Source organism: Hetaerina americana, unplaced genomic scaffold, assembly GCF_022747635.1.
Source record: "Hetaerina americana unplaced genomic scaffold, ioHetAmer1.1.p SCAF_12, whole genome shotgun sequence".
Classification (NCBI taxonomy): Eukaryota; Metazoa; Arthropoda; class Insecta; order Odonata; family Calopterygidae; genus Hetaerina; species Hetaerina americana.
In genome coordinates, this window is record NW_027286292.1 from 14,708,710 (window position 1) to 14,733,905 (window position 25,196).

At 33.3% G+C, this 25,196-nt stretch overlaps 1 protein-coding gene across 12 annotated transcripts in view; it reads left to right on the forward strand.

Moving 5' to 3' along the window:
- Nucleotides 1-25,196, forward strand: part of Ca-alpha1D (Ca[2+]-channel protein alpha[[1]] subunit D) — a 391,248-nt gene that overhangs the window by 335,761 nt on the left and 30,291 nt on the right. For 7 of the 12 annotated variants that reach the window (XM_071582710.1, XM_071582702.1, XM_071582708.1 and 4 more), the window contains 5 exons: nt 1,472-1,573; nt 9,205-9,243; nt 22,209-22,318; nt 22,709-22,825; nt 23,372-23,661. In XM_071582710.1, the coding sequence (XP_071438811.1) occupies nt 1,472-1,573; nt 9,205-9,243; nt 22,209-22,318; nt 22,709-22,825; nt 23,372-23,661 (658 nt within the window). Of the gene's footprint in view, nt 1-1,471; nt 1,574-9,204; nt 9,244-22,208; nt 22,319-22,708; nt 22,826-23,162; nt 23,198-23,371; nt 23,662-25,196 lie in introns of all 12 variants that reach the window. The other 5 variants (XM_071582705.1, XM_071582707.1, XM_071582709.1 and 2 more) reach the window with 2 other exon arrangements.

Genomic DNA, 25,196 nt, shown 5'->3' on the forward strand with positions numbered 1-25,196 from the left:
GGTTTGCAGATGATCAAACGTTGTGTATGCAATCAGCTTTAAGGAGTTACTATCATTGCTGAGTACATTTGAAAATCAGTGTCATTGGTATGGGATGAAGATCAATGTGAACAAAGCAAAGATTATGAGGTTTTCAAGGAGTAGGAAGGCTAAGTTAAGCATTAAAATAGGAGGGAGAAAACTAGAGCAGGTGCTGAAGTTTACCTTTTTTGGCATTGTTTTGGACTATGATGATCAAACTACTTGGGATGTCAGGAGAGGAATTTTGATCGGCAAAGAGGCTTTTGCAAGAAGAAAGCAATTAATTTTAGCGATTTTAGGAAGAAACTTGTAAAAACTTTAATATTAAACCTGGTTTTGAATGGCATGGAAATATGGTTGTTGACACAATATGGTAGGTATAGAATGGAGGCTTTTGAGATGTGGGTGTGAATAGGGATGATCGATTTCAAACCATAAGGCTTAATAATAGTGCATGCAAATCAATAATGCATGCAAAGACGGGTGGTGAGAATTTTTATTGGCAGTGAAATTGTGAAGACTGTGATAGATGGGAAAACATTAGACAGGCAAGGTAGTGGGAGGAAATGGACAGACCTGGTAGATTGGTTGAAGGGAATTTGATAGTATACAGAATTGAAGAACAGTTTAGTGTAGTCAAATAGTAATGTTGTTGTAGTAGTAGTTTGAATTTAGTAGTAGTTTAATATAGTATCAATATTATTTCTGTGTCCATCCAAAACCTCAAATAGCAGACTACTAGTAAGAATAATTATTTCTTTAATGATTGACTTCTGATCACTACTACACTACCCATAATGCACTCTGTGCCTTGTAATCTATCAGGTTGCTACTTTTGGGTCACATGAAACATTGAATTAGTTATTAAAACTGATTTTATATACATTTATTCCACAAATGGCATTTAAAATAAATACCTAATTTTAAGCACGATGAAAGAATTAAAGACTTTACATTTCCACAGGAAATAATTTATTGTTGTCGACTAGTTTTCGTACAGTGTAGCAGATGATGCTACAGTATAGCAAAACTAGTCGGCAATACTTCCCTGTGGAAATGCAAAGTCTTTGATTCTTTCTTCATACTTTACAAATAGATTTCCACTGACTATCAGCCTCAACCATCTCTCAAATCTAATGTGAAGTCCAAAACAAAGATAAATTATCCATAAAAGGCAAACAAAACATTAACAAAATGCATGCAAAATAAAATGCCTTGATCAAATCAACTCCAATCATATTAATAATAGAACCAAGAGTTTAATCATAAGTATCACAATTCCCAATAATTTTTTTCATTCATGAACATATGTTTATATTGTGGAGCTTTACTAAACTAAAACTGAATATAATTCACCGAGGTATAATAATTTGCCACCCATGATAATTTCAATGGGTGATTTGAAAAATCCATTGTATCTCATTTCCTAATTGTGTTTTTATATTTGCAGCGTAACCACTCTTTGTTTGGAAGTGTATGGTCGTCAATGAGAAGAGGTCACAGTGGATTTCATAGAGCTCGATCTTTAAAAGTCACTGCAACCCAGACAAAGGTAACCGTAGAACACTAATTTTCAAAATATATATCTTTCTTGAAATTATGCTTTTGTTAATAATTTGTTCTAAAAATTCAATTTTTTTTGGTACTTTCAAACATTTTTTTAAACTATCAGAGGGAACCATTACAGAAAGATCAGAGTCATTGTTTAACACTATAGTGGGGTTTAGTGAATGTTTGCACTCACTTTCAGTATTACCAACTGAAGAAATAAATATTTGCACCTTAGCTATCACTACCTTATTTTTTGGTGTTTACATGTGTGCATGTGTGAATGCACATAAAGTATGTATATATGTACAGTAAACTTGTACTAATCAGAATTGCTCTCAGGCCGTTAAGTGTAACAGAAGGTGACTCTATATTCTTTATTGAACGTTGAAACCATAAAATTAGTGTGCCCTGCATTCCATGACTTGACTGTAAAATATATAGTCCTATATTACCGGTAATTTACACTATGTAAATGATTTAAGTTATTTAATTTATTTAAACTACATAGTATTAAATAATAGACTTCCATAGTACCTAATCCAAAATAGGCATGTCAATTCTTTGATTAGAATGCATACTTCTGAGGTGAATTGCAGTTCTGCTCCTTGGGCTTTAATAATAGCAATAGAAATCATTTTAAATCAAGTACACCTCTGCAGCCATTATTTTGAATGAAAATATTTTAATATTTTTCTATGCCAATTTGGTAAGAGGCAGTGTAACATGCTTGCAATGAAATGAACATAATTAAATAGTCATAACAAGTGAGGTGTCAGAATCATGTATAGGGATTGGGGTGAGAGCTAATACCATTTAAAACTAGTCACAGTAAATGTGGTTAAGCTAATATTAAAGTAATTATATTTTTTTGGATCTCAGTCCATGAGAACTTCATGAAAAGGTGGGAACTGTAAATGTTGATTCCTAGAACATTGGAAAAAAATCCTTCCTGATTGAGCCTCAGGCCAGCCATTTTTTATGAAAAATGGTGACTGAAAACCCATTAAATCACTTAAAACCTTAATAATTTATCATAATTATACAACATTATAACTCCAGAACCTAATCAAATTCCTTGATAGAAAAAAATGTTTTACTATGTCTTGTGTGTTTTTACTTTCACATTTAACCATTTATTTATCTCCCAAATATTGCTCTCAATCTCAATAGGAAAACAGTAAAATTTTGATTTCCATCTATTGTAATTAAATAGCAAATACATCCATTCAAATTAAGCAAGAGCAATTACAAGAAAGAAGTGCTTGTTGACAAATATTTCATTGAGATATGTCCAAAAATAGATTTTCTACTGCTGATGTTGATACATCAGATGTGAACTCATGCAGATTGTGGATTGTCAATTACATTATGTTATGTGCAAATTTGACAATAGATGACATACCTAAAATTTTTAAGAGTCCCTGAATGGAAACGATTGCTTCTATTACTGCAGAATGGCCTTTTTGATATAAGCTTATCTTAGGCTTGCCAAGGTGTTCAGACCTGCTAATTTTGATTGGATGTCCTTTTCTCAAAGTTTAACATGAAAGCTATGGAATTCGATTATGATTTATATCGCCCTGTAAAGGATTTTATAGTGTTCAGTAAGTTATAAGCTACCCATTAATTGATATAATTTGATGATGTGTCTAGTGTTCGGATGCTACAATCATTAAGAGTCAGAAGAATAAGATAATTTTAAAGTGGGGTTTATTTAATTTTTCTCATATTACACATATTACCTGAAACTTATTCTGAGGATTACTGTATAAAAGTGCCTAAAATGTGGAGTTAATTGTGGAACATGTTATATTTCATTAGTTCAGTGTATATACAAATTAGGATTCTATTATAAAAATTAAATTCTATTATATAAGAAGGGAGGATGAGGGAAGGGAGGGAAGGGAGGATGTTTGCTGCAGCAAAAGGGGAAAAAAATTGAGCAACAGAATGCTGCACATGCAGAAAACCTCCAAAGCTCCCTTGGTTTCACCATAGTCTTATCCCACTACCAGCTAGTTAATATAATTCTGAAATATTTTTATAAATGATTATTTTGGTGCAAATGTAAATTTTAATATATTAATTAGGTGACTTCCTTATGTTGTATCCCTATCTTAAGATGAAGTTTATGTTTTAACTATGCACTGTGTTCATGTCACTGCCTACCATGATAAAGTTTCAATGAATTGGACTTATTGCTTAGAATAATAATCTAAAATCATATAATCAAATCCTAAAGGTGGTGAAATGAATAGTGATATTTATCCTTTTACTTTTCGCAAAGTCAAAGACATTTTTGGAATGTAATACTTGTACATGGTAGTACATGATGAAACTAAAGATTGGAATTTGTTTGGGTTTGAAATGTTTTTTCTTTCAAAATTGAGTATTTGCTCTCATGTAAATACATCTTAGGACTTTCCTAGCATATAATTTCCACATACTCTCTTAGATCATCAGATATATTTTGGAACATAGGTACCATGTAACTATTTGCAGTATTTCCTATAATTCATGACTTATATGTTTTAATTCTTGGAGGAAGCTATTTTTGATTGGAAATGAATTATTAAGTCACAAATTTTATATGAATAGGTCCATGTGAATACTGTATGTTGGTAAATGAAGCGATAAGGAAAATAGTTCTCTTATTCCTTCTTTTATAAAAAATGGTGAAAGTTAAAATAACTTATATCTGCAAAAGTTTTTCAAATTTGTAAAATTACTCTTTTAATCAGTGCTAGGTTGCATGCAATATTTATGCATTCTCTTTTATTTATTGAATTTGTTCAGCCCAATGATATACAACAGCAATATATCATTGTGCTAGCTTGAGAAACTGGAAAATGCCAGAATATTGTACTAAAGTATTTTATTTATTTCTTTAGGATTGTAATGATTGGTGTCAAGATATGTTTTAAGGCTCTTCATATTTTCTCTAATTCATATCATGAATTATTTAGTTAAATTTCTGCACCCTTCTCTGTGAAACCATCTTTGATTCAAAGGTGACTAGATGATCTAATTGCGATGCTTGACTAATGACACCTTGATATGCAATTCTGGGCCATATTCTTAAAAAACTGTAATTTTTTCTTACATATTACATATTTTAAAAGCATATAAAATGTACATCCAATCCATATGATGGAAGATTCTTTTTAATCCGAACAATCCTGTGCTCTACCAAAGTTTTCTCAGCACTAATAGAAGGTATTATCAGTTATGATTCTACAAGAGAATGGCATGAGGGCACTGAGCAGTGATAGCTCTGCATTGAACCATGCTGATGAAAGATGGAAAACACACACGCTATACCTCTGTGTCGCTATGAACTAAATATAATCTAAAGGTTAAAAAGTGTAGGTGAAATCTGTATCAACTCCATAGAGTGTACAGTTTATCCTATATCTGAACTAAAATGCATTGCATGAACTCCCATAAGTTTTATATAATTGAATAATCTTATTAATTGACAAACAAAGAGATAAACCATATTTGCGTATCTGGTTGAATTATTCTGAATGCTTTGGGTTAATAAAATATTTTCCAAGAAGGTTTGATGAAGCAAGCTAAGCAGTGTTGTCATTTAATGACTTCCAAATAGGGATAACATGTAAAAAAACTAAGCTATCATTGATGAAGATAATTCAGTAAAGGCATTTAAGAAGCCAAGATAATTAGTTAATTTAATGGCTAGTTATTAATAATTTTCTATCTCCAGGGAGTCATTTCTCTTACAGCTTTTAATACTGGTCATATTTTTCATCAAATGGATGATTAATTGTTAATTGGAAGGAAATATTTAACTTTTTGTTGCCAATTGTTAAGTGTTAACTATTGGTTTTAATGTTCCCAATCCATAAAAGTATGTTTTCATTTCAAAAAAGGTCATCATACCTGTATTTTCCCATGCTTAAATGAATAATTTGAAAAAATTCCTCTGATTAACATTTTTGTTTGAACACAAAACTATTGCCGAACAGTGTGTTCAAGTCTATCATCTATTATTGTTGACTATGGTGGTACAGTCCCTTAAACTCCAAAAAACCTAAATGCTAAATATTAAATAAATGGAAGCCTGCAGTAATAAATACCATGTGAGATATTTAAGAAACATTTTTTGGAATTTATTCCTGGATGTCCAAAATAAAAGAAGTTTGAACTAGTCTATCAGGTCCCTAGCAATCAGAAACATTAATAACAGCAAGTAAGATGCTTAGCTACTATTCATGGGAAGGTGCCCTGCAAAATTTACATTATATGGGCTTCTAAAAGTTTAGCCCAAAAGATTTTTCAACATTTTCCACATTTTTAAGAAATTGCTCATTCCATTTTGCCATTGTCAAGTATTTTGTAATTTCTTTTTCTGAGATCTTTTTTCAGTAATGGTATACATAGCAATGAACATTATGAGTACTTTGATATATTTTATAAAAATGTTTACCTCTTGCATCTTTAAATCAATAAAATCACTGTCAAGAGACAGGGTCTTGCATGAGTTCACGTTCCTCTGTTATCAGTCCTTTTTCAAAGTCACCGTAAGATGAACGAGTCATTTTTCTAGCTTCCCCTCCTCTAAACTCTTCGGTTGAGAAACACAATAAATGCTAATGGGGGAATAAAAATTCTTGCTCCTGTTCAATGCATCTAGCACTATCTTGCACTCTCTAAGATCCCCCTTCCCCAAGCTACATATTTCATTTTCTCTAATTCTCATCATTATGTCTTTCAAGAGATAATATTTTTCTCATTGTTTCTGTGACACGAAATACCTAAGGTTTTGAAAATATTTACCAGACAGACTTCCAGAGACAGGTATACTTTCTCAAATAAATTTTTGAAAAAGTTTTTAAACTCTTTTACATTAAATGATAGTTCCATCAGTGAGAGCAATAGCATAAGAGATGAACATTTAAGGTTAATTAAAAAAAATATCCACCTTAAATTTTTTTATTAGATTTTCTGCTTCAATCTTGATATAGGTCATTAATAAACTATGTTTCATTTTTTTACTACAAGGTAATTTTAATATGGATTGGACTGTGACAATAAATTCGTTTTTCATAGTTCATTTTCAGTATTATCATTTTATTCGTGAGATGACATACTTTCCCCGGAAAATTCTGTAGTAGTTACAAAACTATGAAAAGAAATTATTCTCTTCCATTAAAACTTCTTTTTATTGTCAATGCCTGTTTTAGATTTTTCCTTTCATTCAATGTTTAAAATGGACTGTATGTCTTACATGGGTGCATGTAGTACACAAATTTGGAAGGTACTTTTCTCCTGTAGTTATGCCCTACTAATCCAAAAGTCTGGAAAAGTTCTTAAGATATGTAAAATGTTATCCATTATTGGTTGGTATGTTTCCAAGCTCTGCATACAATATATAGCAATTGAATGGCATTAATAAAATCCCTGCATTATATCTTCCTTTATATCTTTTCTCATTGCAGCGACAAACTTCATTAGGTACAGAGTCCAGTTCATGTTCAAATAAGTCACTTTATAAATAATTTAAACAGTAAAATATATTGAAATATTTTCACATATCTATTTTTTAAGAGTAAGAAATATATCAGTCATGGCCAATATTAGGTAATTACTGTCAGTGATTAATCGCTCAGCTACTCTTATTTTCAATTGGCCATTCCAACTCATTATTGAGTTCCTGAGTGGATTCTATGTCTGGATAATCATATCAGTAGTACATTGTAAAATTGTAGTAGGTACCTCAATAGCTGGTACGCTGGATTTTGAATTAATGAATGTTCACTAATATTGGTCTCATCTATTTGTTGGTCATTTTTGATATTCATTCATTGTTGTTCAGAGAAGATAGCATTTGAGGGATATTTTTAGATAAAATATCTAGCCTTTGAACTTGGATAATGCCTAGAATTTATAGCCCACCAGTAAATATGAGTACATTAGAGGTATAAGTATCAACATGCCTGAATAGGGGTCATTACTAAACAAGATATGGATCATGTATTGACCATATCATTAATCTAAAACTCAATCTTGGATTCAATGACTTCTCTGATTTTTATCCAATTTGATTTTGGCGAGTTGAAAGGTTTCAAAATAAAATCAGGGTATTATTGGTGTCTTATGCTGATAGGGTAAGCCACCAAACAATATAGCTAGCATTTCAGGTTTCTAGTAATTGGGTGGTATTGCATTATTACATCCTCGGGAGAAAATTTGCAGCATTATGTAGCTTATAACTTCTTCAATGGCATAGGGAAAATGGTATGAGTATAAGAATAGTCTTTTGAAATTTGAAACCATGGAAATCATCATAAATTCATCAAAATATACCCATTATCAAAGTTTATGGATTTCAAAATCTTATTTTTTGTGAACATGTAAATTAGCCTTTATTGCTAATATGCTCTCATGGACAGATTTTGGTAAAGAAATGAATATGACACCATTTCATAGCTTTAGATTGTGCTCAAGTGAACTATTTTGGCATTTGTCCAAATTGGGAAATTTTTAAAGATTAAATGGGTGTCTCCAAAGTATTCCATGAAAACTAGAATATTACTCTTTATTTGGCTTGATTTTTCCTGATTTTTTGACTCATTTTCCTAATACAAATAATCCTTCCAACATTTGCGCAAAAGCCAGAATATCCTAAAAGCACTAAATTACTATCCAAAGTTAACTGGGCTCTTACTCTTAAAGTTATGATATTAATGCTCATGTATTAAAAAGGAACCTTGATAACCATGCAAGAAATTTATTAATAAATGTGAGAATTGGCATTTATTTGCTTAATAATATGGGCTTATTATACTGTAGCAACTTAATTGTTTGTAGTCCTTACCATTAAATTCTTGAAAATATACTATCTAATATATTCGATCTTTTCAGGCTTAACTTTGTGGAAATCCGTAATCACTGAAGTAAAAATACCAATATATCTTTCCACTCAATTTGATTTGGTACAACTAGTTTCGACATATCGGCATCATCCTCAGGTACAGAGTTCTGAACTATGTAACTGAAGATGACACCAATGCGTCGAAGCTAGTTGTACTGAATAAAATTGATGTTAAGAGACATTGGTATGTTTATTTCAGTGATACAATCTAATGATAGTTATGAAAGTGCAATAGCATGGCATCAGTCTTTAATTCGCCATAGATTTCCACCCCAGTACACTATCACTCTGTGAGGGCAATTAGAATGCAAAACTTCAATTTGAATCCAAGAAACATGTCTGCCTTTCAGTTCTCCTCATTCAGTGAAATGACCCTTGATTAAAGGGTGATTCATTGCCTCTTAATCCTGTTTCTATCATGTATACAACCATGAACAATTTATACACTGTCTTTTGCATGATTACAAGATGTGTGTTAAACACTGCCAACTGATTTTATAAATTTTTATCACATTTCTTACTTAAATACTTTGAAATATTTCTCTGTACTTTGTACATACTTGAAATACTATCATATTTTCAATTGTTTATGCTAGAAAGAATATTAATTTTAATTTTAGAAATATGTTTGATACTTGGTTTTTTACCTGTTAGCTTAACTCACATCACATCATCATTAACATATCTCATTCAAATATCATGTTCTTGTAGAAGATATGATTCCTTTCTTACAGATGAATCACTTGGAACTTCCTGGAAGAAATCTTAGAAAGGTATACTTGGTGTTCTGGGCATGATTTAGTAGCATGTATGATTTTTTTGCATAATAGCAAATTTCATGCATTTATTTTTATTGATAACAGGTGATAGATTATTTGTATGAGTGTGGTATTTTATGTTGCTCCAATTGCAAAGAAGAGAAAATTCATTTATGTTCTTATTCAATGTACTTCTTTACTAAAAAAGAAGGACTTTAAAATATGTACCTTTGCAAATTTTTGGAAATACTAAGAGCTCGATGCTATTATTATTGTTGTATACATTCATCCAGAAGAGTATTGTCATAATTAATATCCTGTTCTGTTTGCTCTAACGTTCACATTGTGATGAATGCATAATGAAATAGAGAAATTCTACTATGCTATTTAATAAGAAAATTTTCAATAGTATTAATGTCTAACAATCAGATTCATATTACATCACACTCATACGGTACGACCCAATAGCATTTGTTTTTTCCGTTAAGTGTATGCACACCAGTTTCTGTAGAGCTTATTTATAATGTTTCTGTACTTTACTGATTAATTTTTCTCTATTCTTTGAATTTGTTTTCTTTTATTATGAAGTTGGCTACAAAGGCTTTTTTTTAATACACTTTGCGCTCAAAACAGTTTTAAAATACCTTACATGCCAGTGATGGTTCACGTTTAGCTTTTCATTGCTGGGAAGCACAACATCTTTTTTGCCTCAAATAACTGCATGAATTAAATCCATGTTTTTTCATCTTTGATGAAAGATGATTCTTGCTAGATGTCCCAAATTCATTGCAGTCTGATTTCATTGCTTAAATAATGTAGTGAAGTTAATTAGTGTAAATGCATGATGGATTTATAATTCATGCGATTGCCTAAAGTGTATCTGTTGTCATCTCTTAAAATTTTGAATAAAGGATACTTAGGATCTATAGGGGTGATCGTAATTCTCTGTTGTGAAAATATAAGATGAAAATAGTATGGTTAATATACTCATAGTGAGGAAACTTAATCATGGGTATTCTGGATCATCTATTTATTTAGTATTAATTTGTTTGTTTTTCACTCTTTCACTGTCCTTCTTCTGTTAAGCTTTCCTTTTGGCATTATTGTAAATCACTTTTTTCTTGCTTGACACTTAAATGCTGCCCCACACATACATAAGATGTTCACTTTTTTATTTCTGATCGGCTATAGTCTTTGAGCAGAGCATTTTCACATTAACTATATCTTTAATTAGTATTTGAAAATGTATGATGTTTTTCTGTCACTCTTGCCCACCTTGGCACTTTTATAAGGCTCCAGTCTCCCACTCCCCCTTACCACTTATTTCCAGCAGTTCATGGATAGGAGTTCAAAATAGTATCTTTATTGAAAGTCAACCACAGATCCAACATTCATTGATGGGTCATTTTTCAGTTGTTTTGTTTTTAATGCCTCCTGCTGTTTAAAATCATCATGTGGCTTAATCTAAACTTATGATGATTCGACATCATTTAAAGTATGGCATAACACACTTTGTGCACCCAGTTTCTTATTTTAAAAACCTGTGAGGTCATTCTACATATATTACCTGGAGTGTAGTTGAAGTGGTGCAGTATAACAACCTAGTAGTTTTTACAACAAATTATGCTTGAATCAGACTTGAGAAGTTTTTCATAGCAAATCAGCACGCTTAAGAAAAAGATTGACATAACATGCGTACATGCAAGCTTGAATCAAGCTAACTATCATCAAGGGAACAAGGCTGCAGAGAACTTCAGCTTAAGCCATGACAAGGATATTTTGTAATTTAATCTATCCTGGGGATACTTTATGTTACTAGATACATTTTCCCTTCATGACTCTGTAGGGTCAAAGGTATCATAGTTATGAGTGAACCGTTAGGAGCAGAATACTTCCACAGCTTGCAGAGCACTGAGACCAGCTTCGCAGTAAAGCTTAGCATCCCCCCTCACCCGCTCCAAGTGGTTCAATCCCACTCTGACCAATAGCAACGGGGCAGAAAATTCAACTGCATTACTTTCTGAACGCACCCTGTAGTTAGATGTTTACTCAGAAAATTTTTGCATCTTTCTAAGAATCCTCTACATCCCTTGAATTTAATAGGAGAACCTGATTCCTTGATGGGTTCTCTTAATCTAATAGGAATGAAGGTGATAAAGCTATTATATAGTCTTTGTTGAAAACTGTAGAGTTCAGAATGGTTATTTTTTCTAGGAGTCTCTTTGAGTTTCTTGGGCACTTCATCCCTTGGAGTTGTTTAGGGGAGACTTGTCCACTGATGTGTTCTTATGGTTGCATATGAATGATAAAGACTAAGGAATATCATACTCTTTCATAAATGATTGACGATTCAAAGTTACTGGTATTTCATGCTTGGTTCTGATGGTATAGGATGTCATGCTTGGCAACTTGTTAGTCTCATTGTTAATATTTTCTGATGTAATGCAAGAGATGTGAATCATTTTAAGATTCAATTACTACATTAAAACAGGGTCAATTCAAACTCTCTACTGTGTATTTTCTTCTCTCAGATGTGCATATACAGTGAAGTAAAAATTTCAATGATTAAGGGGTCTGGTTGCTTCAAAATATGTTTTTTACCTACCAATAGTCTTATCTGAAACCCACAGTGAGTCTGCTCATATATTTTAAGGAATAATCTTACTTACAGCATGTTAAAATGATACTATTTAGTGTTCCTTACTGCCTACACCACTAAGTATACATAAGCACTGAGGAAATTGCTAACGGATGCATATATAAATTTGGCTGAAACATAAAAGTGGTGATTTTATGTCTCAGCAAAATGTTACTCTTCTGGCATACTCATGTAGGGTGATTATCAGTTGATATTTGCATATTATTAATGGAAGATAGCATTTGAACATTCTATAATAAGATTTAAACTGCAGCAGTAGCACTGCAACAGTTTTCAAGTAAATATGATTTGCATTTTCCAAAAAAGAAGAATTTCACATCAGGTTAACTATTATCATGATAATTTTATGTTTTATTTTTACAAAATAATGACACCATAATGACATAGTTTAAAAATGAAAACGGAGCATTATATCTCCATAAAAAGGTAATGATTTTCTTTCGTTCAATTTACTTTTATATGTGTTATTAATATGTGTATATCATTGCATCCTATTTATGTAACTATGTATCTCATATTACTAAATGGTTACTATGATCTTAAATTAGCTAAATAAGTATTAACAAATTGTTAAACCTTCATGGTCCATACAATATATGGGTGAACTACTTGTGATTTTCCCACATCCTAGTTTAAGAAACCCAAGGTTTTTCCTCCAATGGTGAAGGCTTCCTATGGGGTAGTAGCTATGGAGGTGTGTTTGTTGACTGACTATATAAAAATGGACACCTTCCACATATGCCTATAAATATAAGATGAAGTATTCACCATTGCAGGAGAAACTTAAGGTTTCCTCAACAAGGATTATATAACACTGAATTTGGATGATTATAACCCCTTTTATTTTAACTGTACCCAAAGTAATGGCAATACAGTTATCTCAGAAAAAAGTCTCTATTTATCAATGAATCTGTACAGTAATAGAATTGAAGAAATCCACTTAATATAGTTAATAATTTTGTACTGCATATGATATTACATACGACATTGAACATGATTGAGTTTGGGATGGGGTATTGAGTAATATTTATGTGGCTTAAAATTAATATGATCTTTATAAGGGATTACTAAATTATCTTAAAGCTTGGCGTCTGCTACAACACACCAAATAGCATAATGTTTTCATACTTGTATTTAAGTGTACACAGTTTTGGTTTGAGTATCAGCCATAAGTTTTGCTTTCCACACTTGATTCTCTATTAATATATTTAAATTGGAAACATAATAATTTTAACAAATGTATTTAATAGTATAGTATTCATTATCATTATTATTAGCATTAGTGTTGTGGTAGGTTAAGATGGACCTTGGCCCTATGTGCAACGCCTAACTTATGTGACACAAAAAACTTAAATTTCTATGCAACAAATTACAGTAATTCATTATTAGCTTTGCACTCTTTCTACCTCCCTTAATTCCATCCAAATAGTATGTAATATAGTGCAGAGAAAAATCTAAACCCAAAATCAAGGTGCTTCTTGTTCCAATGCACTTAAGCTTTCTGATGAGTTGGTTCCATTTATTTGACAAACATTACTGATCCATCATGACCACATGTTTATGATGCTCTAAATATCAAAAGCTCAGCATTTTTGGCCTTCATGTTTTCTAGCTATGCAGACCATGTAATAAGCATACCATCAAAGTGTTTAATTTGTACTCAATAATTATCATATGAGGAAAAATGCATACAGGGTTCGTCCGGAAAATAAGTGTACTGAGCTCAGGAAAAAAAATTTATTACACTTTTACATATCTTAAGCTAATATTCCTCAAAATAGGACCCTTGTGAGTCGATACACTTGTTCCAGCGGCGGTCCAATTCCTGGAACGCTCCCGCGAAGGCATCATCGGGAACCTCTCGAAGACTCGTCGTCGACCTCTTCTCTGCCCTCCACGAACATCTTGTGCCACCGAAAGATCATGTTTCTGGACATGGCTGACTCCCCGTAAGCCTGGTTAATCATACCGACAGTTTCGGTAGACGATTTCCCAAGCTTTACCGCAAATTTGATGGAATAACGCTGCTCCAAAAACTTCGGCATCGCGTTCCGTGACGTGGGTCGAGCGTGGAGGTTCGCGTTAACAGAGCTCCTCACTACACCACAGCTCAGAGCCGACTGCCTTTTTCAGCGTCGCTTGCCAACATACCCCCCTCCAATCGCAGCCCGTCAGAGCGGTGCTGGGCGCGCCTGGAGCGGCGCGCCCAGCCCAGGAGTCAGTACACTTATTTTCCGGACGAACCCTGTATTTCCAGTTTATGGTGGCAAATGTGTCATTGGTTTCAATTCTATTTGGAAAATTAAAATTCATGAACAAGTTTACAGCCAGTGTTGTATGGGGTCAATTTGGAATCATTTTATTCTATTTTATTAAAAAACAGTTTTGTTTGGAAGTGATGATTGGAAATCCTGTTATTCTGAGTTAATTGGCATTTGAAAATTATGAAATTATTTGGATTCTGTGAGTCCCTATTGAAAATTAAATCTAATTAGCTAGTAAACTCTGTTCTGAAATCATCTCCTAATGTAATGAGCATGGCCTATTTATGGATTATGGAGCATGTAGACACATGTTTTTGCGTCATATTTTGAGTAAGCCCTGGTATTCTAGGGATACTAGATTAAATCACTTTAATAGTCCACCCAAAAACTCTTATTCAATCCTGGAATGGTTTTGTTAACTTTAGCTCCCAATTGATGATGGATGGTTTCATAACCTCCCCCACTCTTGTAATTCTTATTCATCCCCATGTTGCACTATGGTGCTGTGGAGTGCCTTGTTTCTGCATTCAAGGAACATTCTAGGAAAAAACTCCCTACTGCAAACACAGGCCTTTATGGTGATTCCATTGATATTAATTCTGAACATAAGTTATTAAAAATGATATCCTGGATCAAAATGTTTGCCCTAATAATTCCTCATGCTTGCAGTATAATGAGTGAGAGTTCCCTGGATAATCTTTTTTTTAAATCATTGGTATATGTTTTTTATTAATACCCATGAAATCATCCATTTTCTCTTGTTAGTCTGATTATCCATGCCATCTGGATCCCTCTGTCTGCCAGGGGAGCTGGATTCGAGAAATTATTGGATCAGCAGGTGGCATTCCAGGAGTTTGACTCCTCAGTAACTTTTAGTTATTCAGATGCATATATTCATTTCTAGTTACTTCCATTGAATAATTTTAACATCATTAACTGCTGGCAATTGGAAGTGGAAGGATGCAGGCTCCCCTTTTTTTAAATCTTTTTTCCTTCTTAGAACCAACCATAAAACAATCAATGAAACTAATTTCTAGGAAAAATACATGACCAATATATTTGATTGTTAGTGATGGATTGGTAAAAAACTTTGCAAATTTCAATTCCAAGCTAGGTTCTCAAATTTTGAATCTTAATTCATAAAAGAACCGCCTGACAAAGTTTCATCTGTAAGAAGAAAATATTTCACATAATTATTAATAGGGTAATACAGCATCAGTTATGCACATTTTATGCACATCAGTTATGCACATTGCTAATGGCCCCTTCTCAACTTGTCTCTGGGCAATAGCGATTCTTGTCTGAGATTGCACATGCTTGCTGTACAAATTCTTGTGTCAGTAAGGATGAAGGTATTGGAGAAGCAGCCTGAGTGCATTGAATTTTGTTTTAACCTCAGGAAAAGTGCAATTGAAACTTATACAGGGATTCATGAGGCATTCAGCAATGAATCTATGTGTTGAGCACAGTGGTTTTATTTGTGCAAATGCTTCCAATCAGGGCAAACCTCGAAGAACCAAGAAGTTGACAAACAACAAACAATGCCCACGTTAACAGTGTGAATGTTGAGTGCATGCAAACCATAGGTTAAGTTCCAGGGAGATTACCAATGAAGTTGGCATTAGTGTTGTATCGTGTTAACCATTTTGACAGAAATTACGAGCATGCAGAGCGTTGCGTCCAAATTTGTGCCATGAGTGTTAATGGATGAACATAGGCAAAATGTCTTGACATCAGCCAAGAACTGTCCAATAATTCAAACAATGACCGTAACTTCTTAAAAACAATCATCATAGGTGACGAAAGCTGAATTTATGGTTATGATATAAAAACCAAAGCCTATTCTTCACAGTAGATGGGCCATCTTCCTTACAAACCAAAAAAGCTTAGATGTTGAGATCGAACATGAAGGTGATGTTGATTGTTTTCTTTGATTGGTAATAGATTTTTCATTATTATGTCCCCATTGGACAAATAAAGAATGAGCAGCACTATATAGAGGTTATGAGAAGGTTTAAGACATGCTACGTTGCGGAAGAGTCCATCAATGTGGGAAAACAAGTCTTGGTGCTTTCATCACGACAAAGCACCAGTGCACACATCATTGATTGTTACCAAGTTCTTGGCCAAAAACAGCTCACCGATGAACCCCCAAGTGCCCTACTCTCCAGATCTTGCTCCAGCAAACTTTTTCCTATTTTCTAAGCTGAAGTCCACCTTGAAATGACACTGATTTGAAACTATTGAAGACATCCAACAAATTGGTAACACAGACTTAAAAACTATCCTGAAAGAAGCATTCAAGGCATCATTTGAAAGCTGGAAAAAACATCAGGAGCATTGTATTGGTAGCCAAGGGCTGTATTTTTAAGTTGATAAGCATGATTAAAGGTTTATCAACTATTTATTCAAAGAGTCTCATCTCTTTTTGAACAGACCTTGCATGTAATGAAATGAAAAATGGGTAAATTTGTATTGATATGGCAAGGCTGATGTGAATCCTTTCTATATCTGAGAAGTAACTGAAAAAATGTGAAGGCCAAATTCAACAGGCAGCATCTGAACATTCCATTGCATTTTCCAACACCAACAGGAGGTGATTTCTGCTCAAGTCATGCTATTATATATTGTTGCTCAAATCAGATTGCTATAGTTTATAGCCATAGTGCATGTAGTGCACGCACTTTTCCCACATGGAATTTAAGTGCAAGTCATTTCCGCAACTATGGCTGAGTGGGATCCTTGTGCCTCAGAAGTTATCCATCAGCTTAGGAAAGCAAAGTGCCACCACCATAACATTGTTTTCTGGGAAACAGTAACAAAATGGATTTCTATTCATTTTTATTGTGTCATAGTGCAAAACTATGAGCCATTGTTGGAAATGTTAGTGCTCTGAATCACAAAGGGTACATTCCAATTCTTAGCTGCATGCAAGATGATGTAATTTGTTGCCATTGCTATTTTTGTGTTAACTTCTCTAGAAACCCTACTGATTATTCCCTGCTACAGACATGTGGCATTGCATCAATTGTGCTAAATTTGCCTGCCCATAGGTGGAAGCAGTTGTTACATGGACCAAATGCTTCAGAGTTATGTGCCTGCACTTCAAGACACTTGAAGCAGGATTTGGAACCCATCCCAATGCTTCCTTGGTTTTGGGCATTTGATAGATTGCTGACAAGCTTGTTTCAGGTCGTAACAAGAAAGATTTGAAGAAAATGTATGTGAATATCAGAACAAAATACACATTAAGATGCATCACAGCATCGATTTTCAAGTTTTGGAGCACTCAATCCAAATTATTTTCTTAGTATTGAGGAATCAGAGAATGGAATTGACCCATCACTACCTATCCGACTGAAAAAAATAAGCTTATGAATTGTGATTCTTAGGTTTGGTATTTCACTCTTTATTTTGCCTGAAAGCAGGATATTATGGATGGAAAATGTGAAACAAATGACTTGGTTTCCTCGTTGATATCAAGCTAATGCCAGGACCAGGTTTCTCTGATTTCTCCTCTTTCCCATTTTATCCTCCTTTCAAGCTGAAGTGCTTTCCACTTGACCACAATTACAGCCAGTATATATATATATATATATATATATATATATATATATTTATATATATATATTTATATATATTTATATATATAATTATATATATATTTATATATATATTTATATATATATTTATATTTATATATATATATATATATATATATATATATATATATATATATATATATATATATATATATATATATATATATATATATATGATGGATGACCATACATAGTATAATTTCCATTTTAGAGCTTTTTGGAAGGTTGATTAGATTAGATGATATATGAGCTCTTCTTAAAAATTATGCACAGTCATTGTAGCAGGGAAGGTCTATTAAAAAATTCAGTAATGCTCAAATTTTCCTTGATTTTCAATTCTACAACGAAGAAAATATAATGGGGAATACCATACTATTTGGGTTGATAAAAATTAAGCCAGATATTTCTCAAAACCTTGAAAAATTTAATAGGTTCTGGAAAAATTGATTTGGTGTCAGAAGTATGAAGTGATTTTCCCATTATACATTCTTTTGCTACGGTTGAGCAAACCACATGTAGATGAAACAAAAAAGAAGCAAACATTTTCCCTCAAAATTAATGTTTTGCATACAACTTTTCTATGAACATTTTTCATATTAAAAATAACCTAAGTTTCTCTTCTCAGTCTTCTAAATCTCAATCCTTGGAATGCTAGTCAGATGAAGAATATAATGATAAGGAATGGACCCATCATGCCCTTATCTTTGTCTAGGTATTCACTTTGTAGTGTTACATAATAATGTAATGTTTAAAAAAGGTTTTTATTACTGCTCCTGATCAGAGCATATAACTATTGCTTGGTTGTGCGGCTTGAAAATTTTGTCTTAGAAACCAAACCATATTTGATGTTACTTAAGATAAAACCATCATTGGTTGAACTTTCGTTGCATGCAGTTATGTTGGAATTATCTGATTGTCATCATCATGAAAGGTCCATATAAGTTTCACAAAAAATAAGTCTTCTTCCTGTCTTGACATTAAAAACTGAGGAAAGCTACATATTAACACTTACCAAATTGAAGGAATCATTAGTGTCAAGTTTTCCATTTCCATTGCCTAATCTCCTTTTAAGTGTAAGCATAGATTTTACTTCAAATGATAATTTTTACTTTGTAGTATTTCATAGAGTATGCATAATAATCAGGATGGTATAGTAGCCCAGAAGGCAGTGTTTGAATACTGAAGCAGAGAGTAATAAGCTCAAATCTTGGGGAATGCTTTTGGACAACCCCATCTAAAAATCTAAGAGATGTAATTTTCTACTTAGTAGAATGTCATAAGAAACTGATTAGTGGAACACAAAAAGGGATTGCCCTCTCCATGCCCGAAGTTATTCAGAGAATATCACCTTCATTAGCTTATTTCAGAGTGAGCTTTACTTCCAACCCTAAAAGCCAACCTTAGGGAGTATATTCATCTTTAAATCATTGAAGACTACAGCTTACAAATGATCACCGTTTGAGGATATCAATGATATGTATTCTTAAGAGCTAGGTGGAGATAAATTTGTTCCATTTCTACAAGAAAGGTTATTTACTCCTTAATATTAATAAAAAATACTGCCCCTGTAGGGTTCTTGCCCTTTTTATCCAATTATACATTTTAAGGCCACTACTAATTTTCACAATTTTTACACATTAACTTTTTATAGAGCCCGGTAAAGCCATAAACACAGTAATCAACCCAAAGGTCGGTTTGGTAGGTGATGGTAAAGTTCACCCAGTACTAAGCCTGACAGCATTTGAAATTCACACATCAGGGTAGGGAGGCAGTTCCTTTCCTTGTGCTCCTATGGTTTCCCAGGAAGATCTGGTACCTGAAAAAATCACACAGCTTGGGAGCTGATCTCTCTATAATAGGCCTACCTGTGTTAAGTTAAGAGCATACTAATACTAAGATTATGAAACCCAGCTTATGTTCTAAGTAGAATTCTTTTTCCATGCTTAGAAAATATTTTATTTAACAGATTATTCTCTAAAATTTTTGTTACCAAGTGTCAAGAATAATATCAGAATGCAAAAAAACTATAAAACATTTGGTGGGTATTGCTATGTTTCAATGCTTAGCGCACAAACTCAATGAGGGTGCCCCATTTCTTTCCTGTGTTGCCAAAGAAACCAATATCCAAATAATAAATTCATGTATTGAGTTGATCCATATTTTACGTGTAAAGTTAAATCTTTTTCAGCATGTTTTCCCTTGTAATAGGCATGAATACTTAAACAGTAGATAAGTTACCCAGATGCCAGCATTTGATAGTAGTTACTGTAGAAAATTTTGATGTTTTAGCCTAAATAAAAGCTATGCATAAATTGTAGTTTTAAAAGCATATGTAGCTTAACACAAATCTCCTGAGAATACAGTGGAAATGCATTTTATATTTGTCAAATGGAGTGAAAAGTTGCAGGTTTAGTTTTTCACAGAGAGAATTATGCTATTACGTTTCATAAAATGTTTGCCCATTTTTATTGAATTTGGTCAAGTTTTAATTTTTATGATCATCTGTATACTAAATGTAATGTGCCTAACTTTTCGATTGCCTAATATACATAATAAGCATGACAGGATAGGAAACAGCTTCACATTTTGCCAGGTGGGATAAATTCTGGGATCATTTGCGTCAGGTCTTTGACCTAATCGGCCTTGGAATTTTAGATATGCACCAAAGGATTGGGCAATCCCTAAGTTTGGACTTAGTTTGTCCAATGGAATTGTTAAAAATTTTATTCTATGTAATGGAACATAATGGTGAAGTAAGATTAGGAATCACTAGCGAACCTATAACCAGGGAAAATCAAACCCAGGGTAATTTGATTTGTTGTTCCATTTTTTCTGGAGGTTTCTCGAGAAGGCCAATAGCCTCCTTAAAAACATGTACAACTCCTGGCAAGAGTGCCAAGTGGAGAATCTTGCAAACCTCTTTTAAAATTATTTAGAATTTTAACCTTACCTTATTAGCTTGTTTATTAGAGACCATTATTATTACCAAATGAAAAATGCCAGTATGCACAAGGCTAAGCAGTTATTTATCAACATCAATATATGGTGGGAGGTCTTTGCACTTGTAATTGTGTTTTATAATCATCTCTCCAAGCATATAAAAAAATTCTATTCTACCAGTTAATTTAAAACTAAGTTAAAATCATTCTTACAGGTAAAAAAATTACTATAGTAATGAATAATTCTTTAAAAATAACAAAAAAGCTTTAAAATGACCCATATTTGTATGTCAGTATGTGTTTCCTGATTTATCCTATATTTTTTAATTTGTGACAAATAAAAGGACTTAAAGATATTACAAGTATGATACTATACTTTAGGGACCATTGTATGTTTTAAGTATTGTGCTTATATCTACATAAATTTGTATTTTTTTGACTTATACTTTATGCTAATGTTGACATAGGATGAATAAATATATTTTATTATTATAAATGCCTCAACTGTATATAATGTTTGGCTACGATCACAAAGAGTTGCCCCTCTTTTTCCAAGATTCATTATTTCATAGCCATTTGCACTTTAAAAACTGTTAATTGAGTGTACAAATATTGCAGCTTGCTTACCAGCTGATGGACTTTAATTGCAGTTTTAGAAAAAAGCATGAGTAACTTTTGACTTAATTTCAGATGCACTCTCTCCTTGCTAAAGGGATAAAATAAATTTACATATTTAATCCTTTTTAACCACCAGGGAGTATGTATTAGATAAAAAGGTTTGTTTATGCAGTAGGTATGTAATTTGGTATTGCTTAGCAGCATTGACTTTTAACATTTGTAGGAATACTTGGTAATGTTGTAATTATTAACTATGTGCATAACTAATTCCTCTGATAATATAGTTTGTAGATTTTGAAATTCAAATTTTGTCAGAAAAGGCAAAGATTATATTTTTTCATTCTATTAATATCTGATTATTTATTTGGAAAGTTCAATTATACCATCATACTAAATTACAATATTTATTATTATGCTATTAAAATATTCTCTCTCTATGCTATGGTAATATGCTTCTTTGTTTTACTTATAGCCAATTCTAGTAAATATTGCACTGTTTAGCCCTGGTGTTGACTTTCAAAAGTATGAAATGATAATCCAAATTAAATAAGGTGCCCTAATTATCAGTTAAATGTATTAAAAAAGGATACTCTATTAATTTGCTTTTTAAATATTTTTAGATTTTTCATATTTAAAAAATTAATTTTCCAAAATGGAAAGATAATCCATTTGAAACATTATGTGCCATTAATTTCATATAGGTACATATGGCCTAATAATTTCATGAATACTTCAAAATCGGAATATTTTTAATAGGAAGTTGCACTGTGTAATTAAATAATTAGCACTTTTATTTTAACATGTACAGTGATTGTCTTTTCAGAATTTTTTGCAAAGTAAAATGCCACTTGTAATTTTATCACATTTATGACATTAATGTTTTTTCTCATTATGCCAGGTGTCACCCACAAATTCCATTGATTACTTACCTTACAACTCCCAAAAAGTAGTTGATGGTTTGAATCACCTTGGGAATTTGAAAAATGCCATTGTGCCTCAACTTGGAAGGTAAATTTGTTTGATGCTTACATAGCATGTATTTTAATTATATCTGCTGCATAGTTAGACCACTCTCTTGTTGCTTAAGATTATGGCCTAATTATATATTATTCATCTGAAAATGTGAGAATGCTTCAATTAATTATGAATTTTGGTATTAGAATCTGTGCATAGTTCTCCGTACATATTTTTATTTTCTTTGGATTCATATAGTTTTCCTTTTTTAAATAAATCACCCTGTATTATGTAGCCATATTAACAGTTATCCCTCTCATTATGACATTGCAAACTTTCAAACAAACAAACAAAAAGTTTGGTCATTTCATATTATATTCTGAATTAATTTTCATTAATTTATTCATGAATAATTTTTTTAAATTGTGCTTTTTCATCTTTTAGTGTGATATCCATGCAAGATCCTGCAGCCATTAAGGAAGAGGAAACTATTCCACTTCGTCCTCTACGGGTGTCCAATGGAGATCCAGAGAAATCTTACAGTCCCTATCAAATTATTGAGTAAGTTATCTCTTCACTTATTTTAATAGCTAATGTACATGTTTCTTTATTTTATTTAGCATGCCCGATGTTTACCATAAACATTTTTTTCACCACCTTTACTCTTATTTTTCCTTGTTTTCCAAGCAAGATACTTGAAACTTTGTTGACAAATTTTTGCTTTTGTAATATGAACTTTTTCATAATCATCATTTATTAAGAAAAATACTTAACTGGGAGGACTTCTTGAATTGATTAAGCATCTTTTAATACCTTTCTAACTGCGACTTGAGATTCTTGCAATTCTTTAGTTATTTTTATCTTAAATATTACTTTAGTTTTTTTGTGTAAATTTCAGAAAATCTGATGGGCAGTTTCTTCACCCAAATTATGGTAAGAATAAAATCTTTAAATTTTTCAATTCACTAATAAAAGCATGAGGGTTATAACTACTACCATGCACTCACTCTCCAAGTCTCTTCCTGTGTTTCACCACCAAACGATTTAACACTCACAGTTTTCTGAAGTGTAGTAGCCCACTAATTGCCACCCGCATCCCCCTTGCAGCCCACAGGATGAGTATGGTCCAGAACTTACCCCACCAACTCCTCCACCTCGGCGTATGCCTCAGGCCGGAGGCTCCTTCCGCCTCGGCTGTATTGGTTGGCAAGGAGGCACACGGGTGCAGGGATCCACCTCCTCCTCTCGGAGTTTCAGCCGAATTGCAGGTGGTCTCAAGTTGGCACAGGCGCAAGCAATGGCTGTAGCTGGCTTCTTACCTGATGGAGACGTTCAGGACTGGAAATTTTCTCTGCGACAATCCCCTATTTCGCATAGGGCTTCTTTTCATGGGAGAGGTCAGCAGTTGTTTTGGACAATTTTTCAGTTGTAGCTCTCAATTTCCTTTTTTTGTATATAGAAATTTTTTTTTCTGCTAACGACAATGATTGCTCACTTAAAGCATGTGAATGACTATGTGAGACAGGAATCAGTTTAAAAGCACTGTTTAATGTTATCCATGTTACTAGACCAGCTCCTTTGCTTCTTTATTATTATTAGTTCTCAGACATAGCTGATGATTGTTTTACTTTATGAGGAGTGCTCTGCCAGACATTGTCTTCGGTTGACAAAAGTTGGACTTTTTCATAATTATTCACATTTCTTCAATAAAGATATGAGTGTGGCCACATTTGATGCAGGTTTTGCATAAGGTGAAGGTTTCAAATGTCTTTTGGGAATTTAGAGAATGAAGAAAGAGTCTAGATAGAATGACAGTTACTGGATGAATGGTTGGATAGATTTCTAGGAAAGATGAGGATTTGGAAAATACATTTACCATTTTTTCATTCATAGAGGAATATAATTATCTGCATACACTAAAATTATTCACAACCTACCTCCAATCCAAGTAATTTAAAGAGCTTCCATGGCAATTATACACAACTTATATATGTGGGTCAAAATAGCCCAGGGGTAGAGCGTCGGGAGTAGTAGTTTTAAGGGGAGGCGACCGACAGCTAAGGTCATTTGCGCCATAGGGGATGGACAGGAAAGGATGAAGGGTGGAGAGAAACCCGGCGTCGGCATTAGCCTGCTCTTTACGAAAGGCGCCAAGGGGTCCGCAGTTTAACGTCCCATCCGACGGACGGCGTACTCACTCAAAGTGCCCTCCACAAAGCACCTCAAGTAGGGATCGAGATACCTCTGAAAAATATTCAACACCGCCGGGATTTGAACCCGCGCCCTCAGGGTGGGAAGCCAGTACGTTAGCCCCCGCACCATCTCGATCCCTAGAGCGTCGGACTACTGACCGAAGGGCCCAGGTTCAATTCCCGGAAGTATTGCAACTTTTGTGTTTTTTCAAAAATTATTTATTTATTCATGAATGTCTATTTTTTCCCCTTCAAAGTAATCCCCATTAGATATTATACACTTGTGCCAATGTTTTTTCCAATCCTCGATACACTTCAAAAAATCATTTTTTGTGATCTTACTCAGCTTCTCCTTTGATGCAGTCTTTATCTCGTCAATCATAGTGTAGCGTCGTCCTTTCATGAGCAACTTTCGTTTCGGGAACAAGAAAAGTCATTAGGGGGCAAATCTGGGGAATACGGTGGCTGCTGCATCATTGGTGTGTTGTTTTTTGGCCAAAAATTTGTGCAAAGGTGTAAGGCAGGGTTGTCCATTGTCACCGGTGCTGTTCAACATGTATGTGGAGCATATGGTTAAAGAGTCATGGGAAGAACTGGAGGCCAGAATGAGAGTCTGAGGGGAAAACTTAAAATCAGTTACGTATGCTGATGACTAAGCTTTAGTTTGTCAGTGTTTGAGTGTTTTGGACCAACATTGTCAAAGTAGTAGGGACGTAAGGAGAAGAATTGCACTAGGCAAA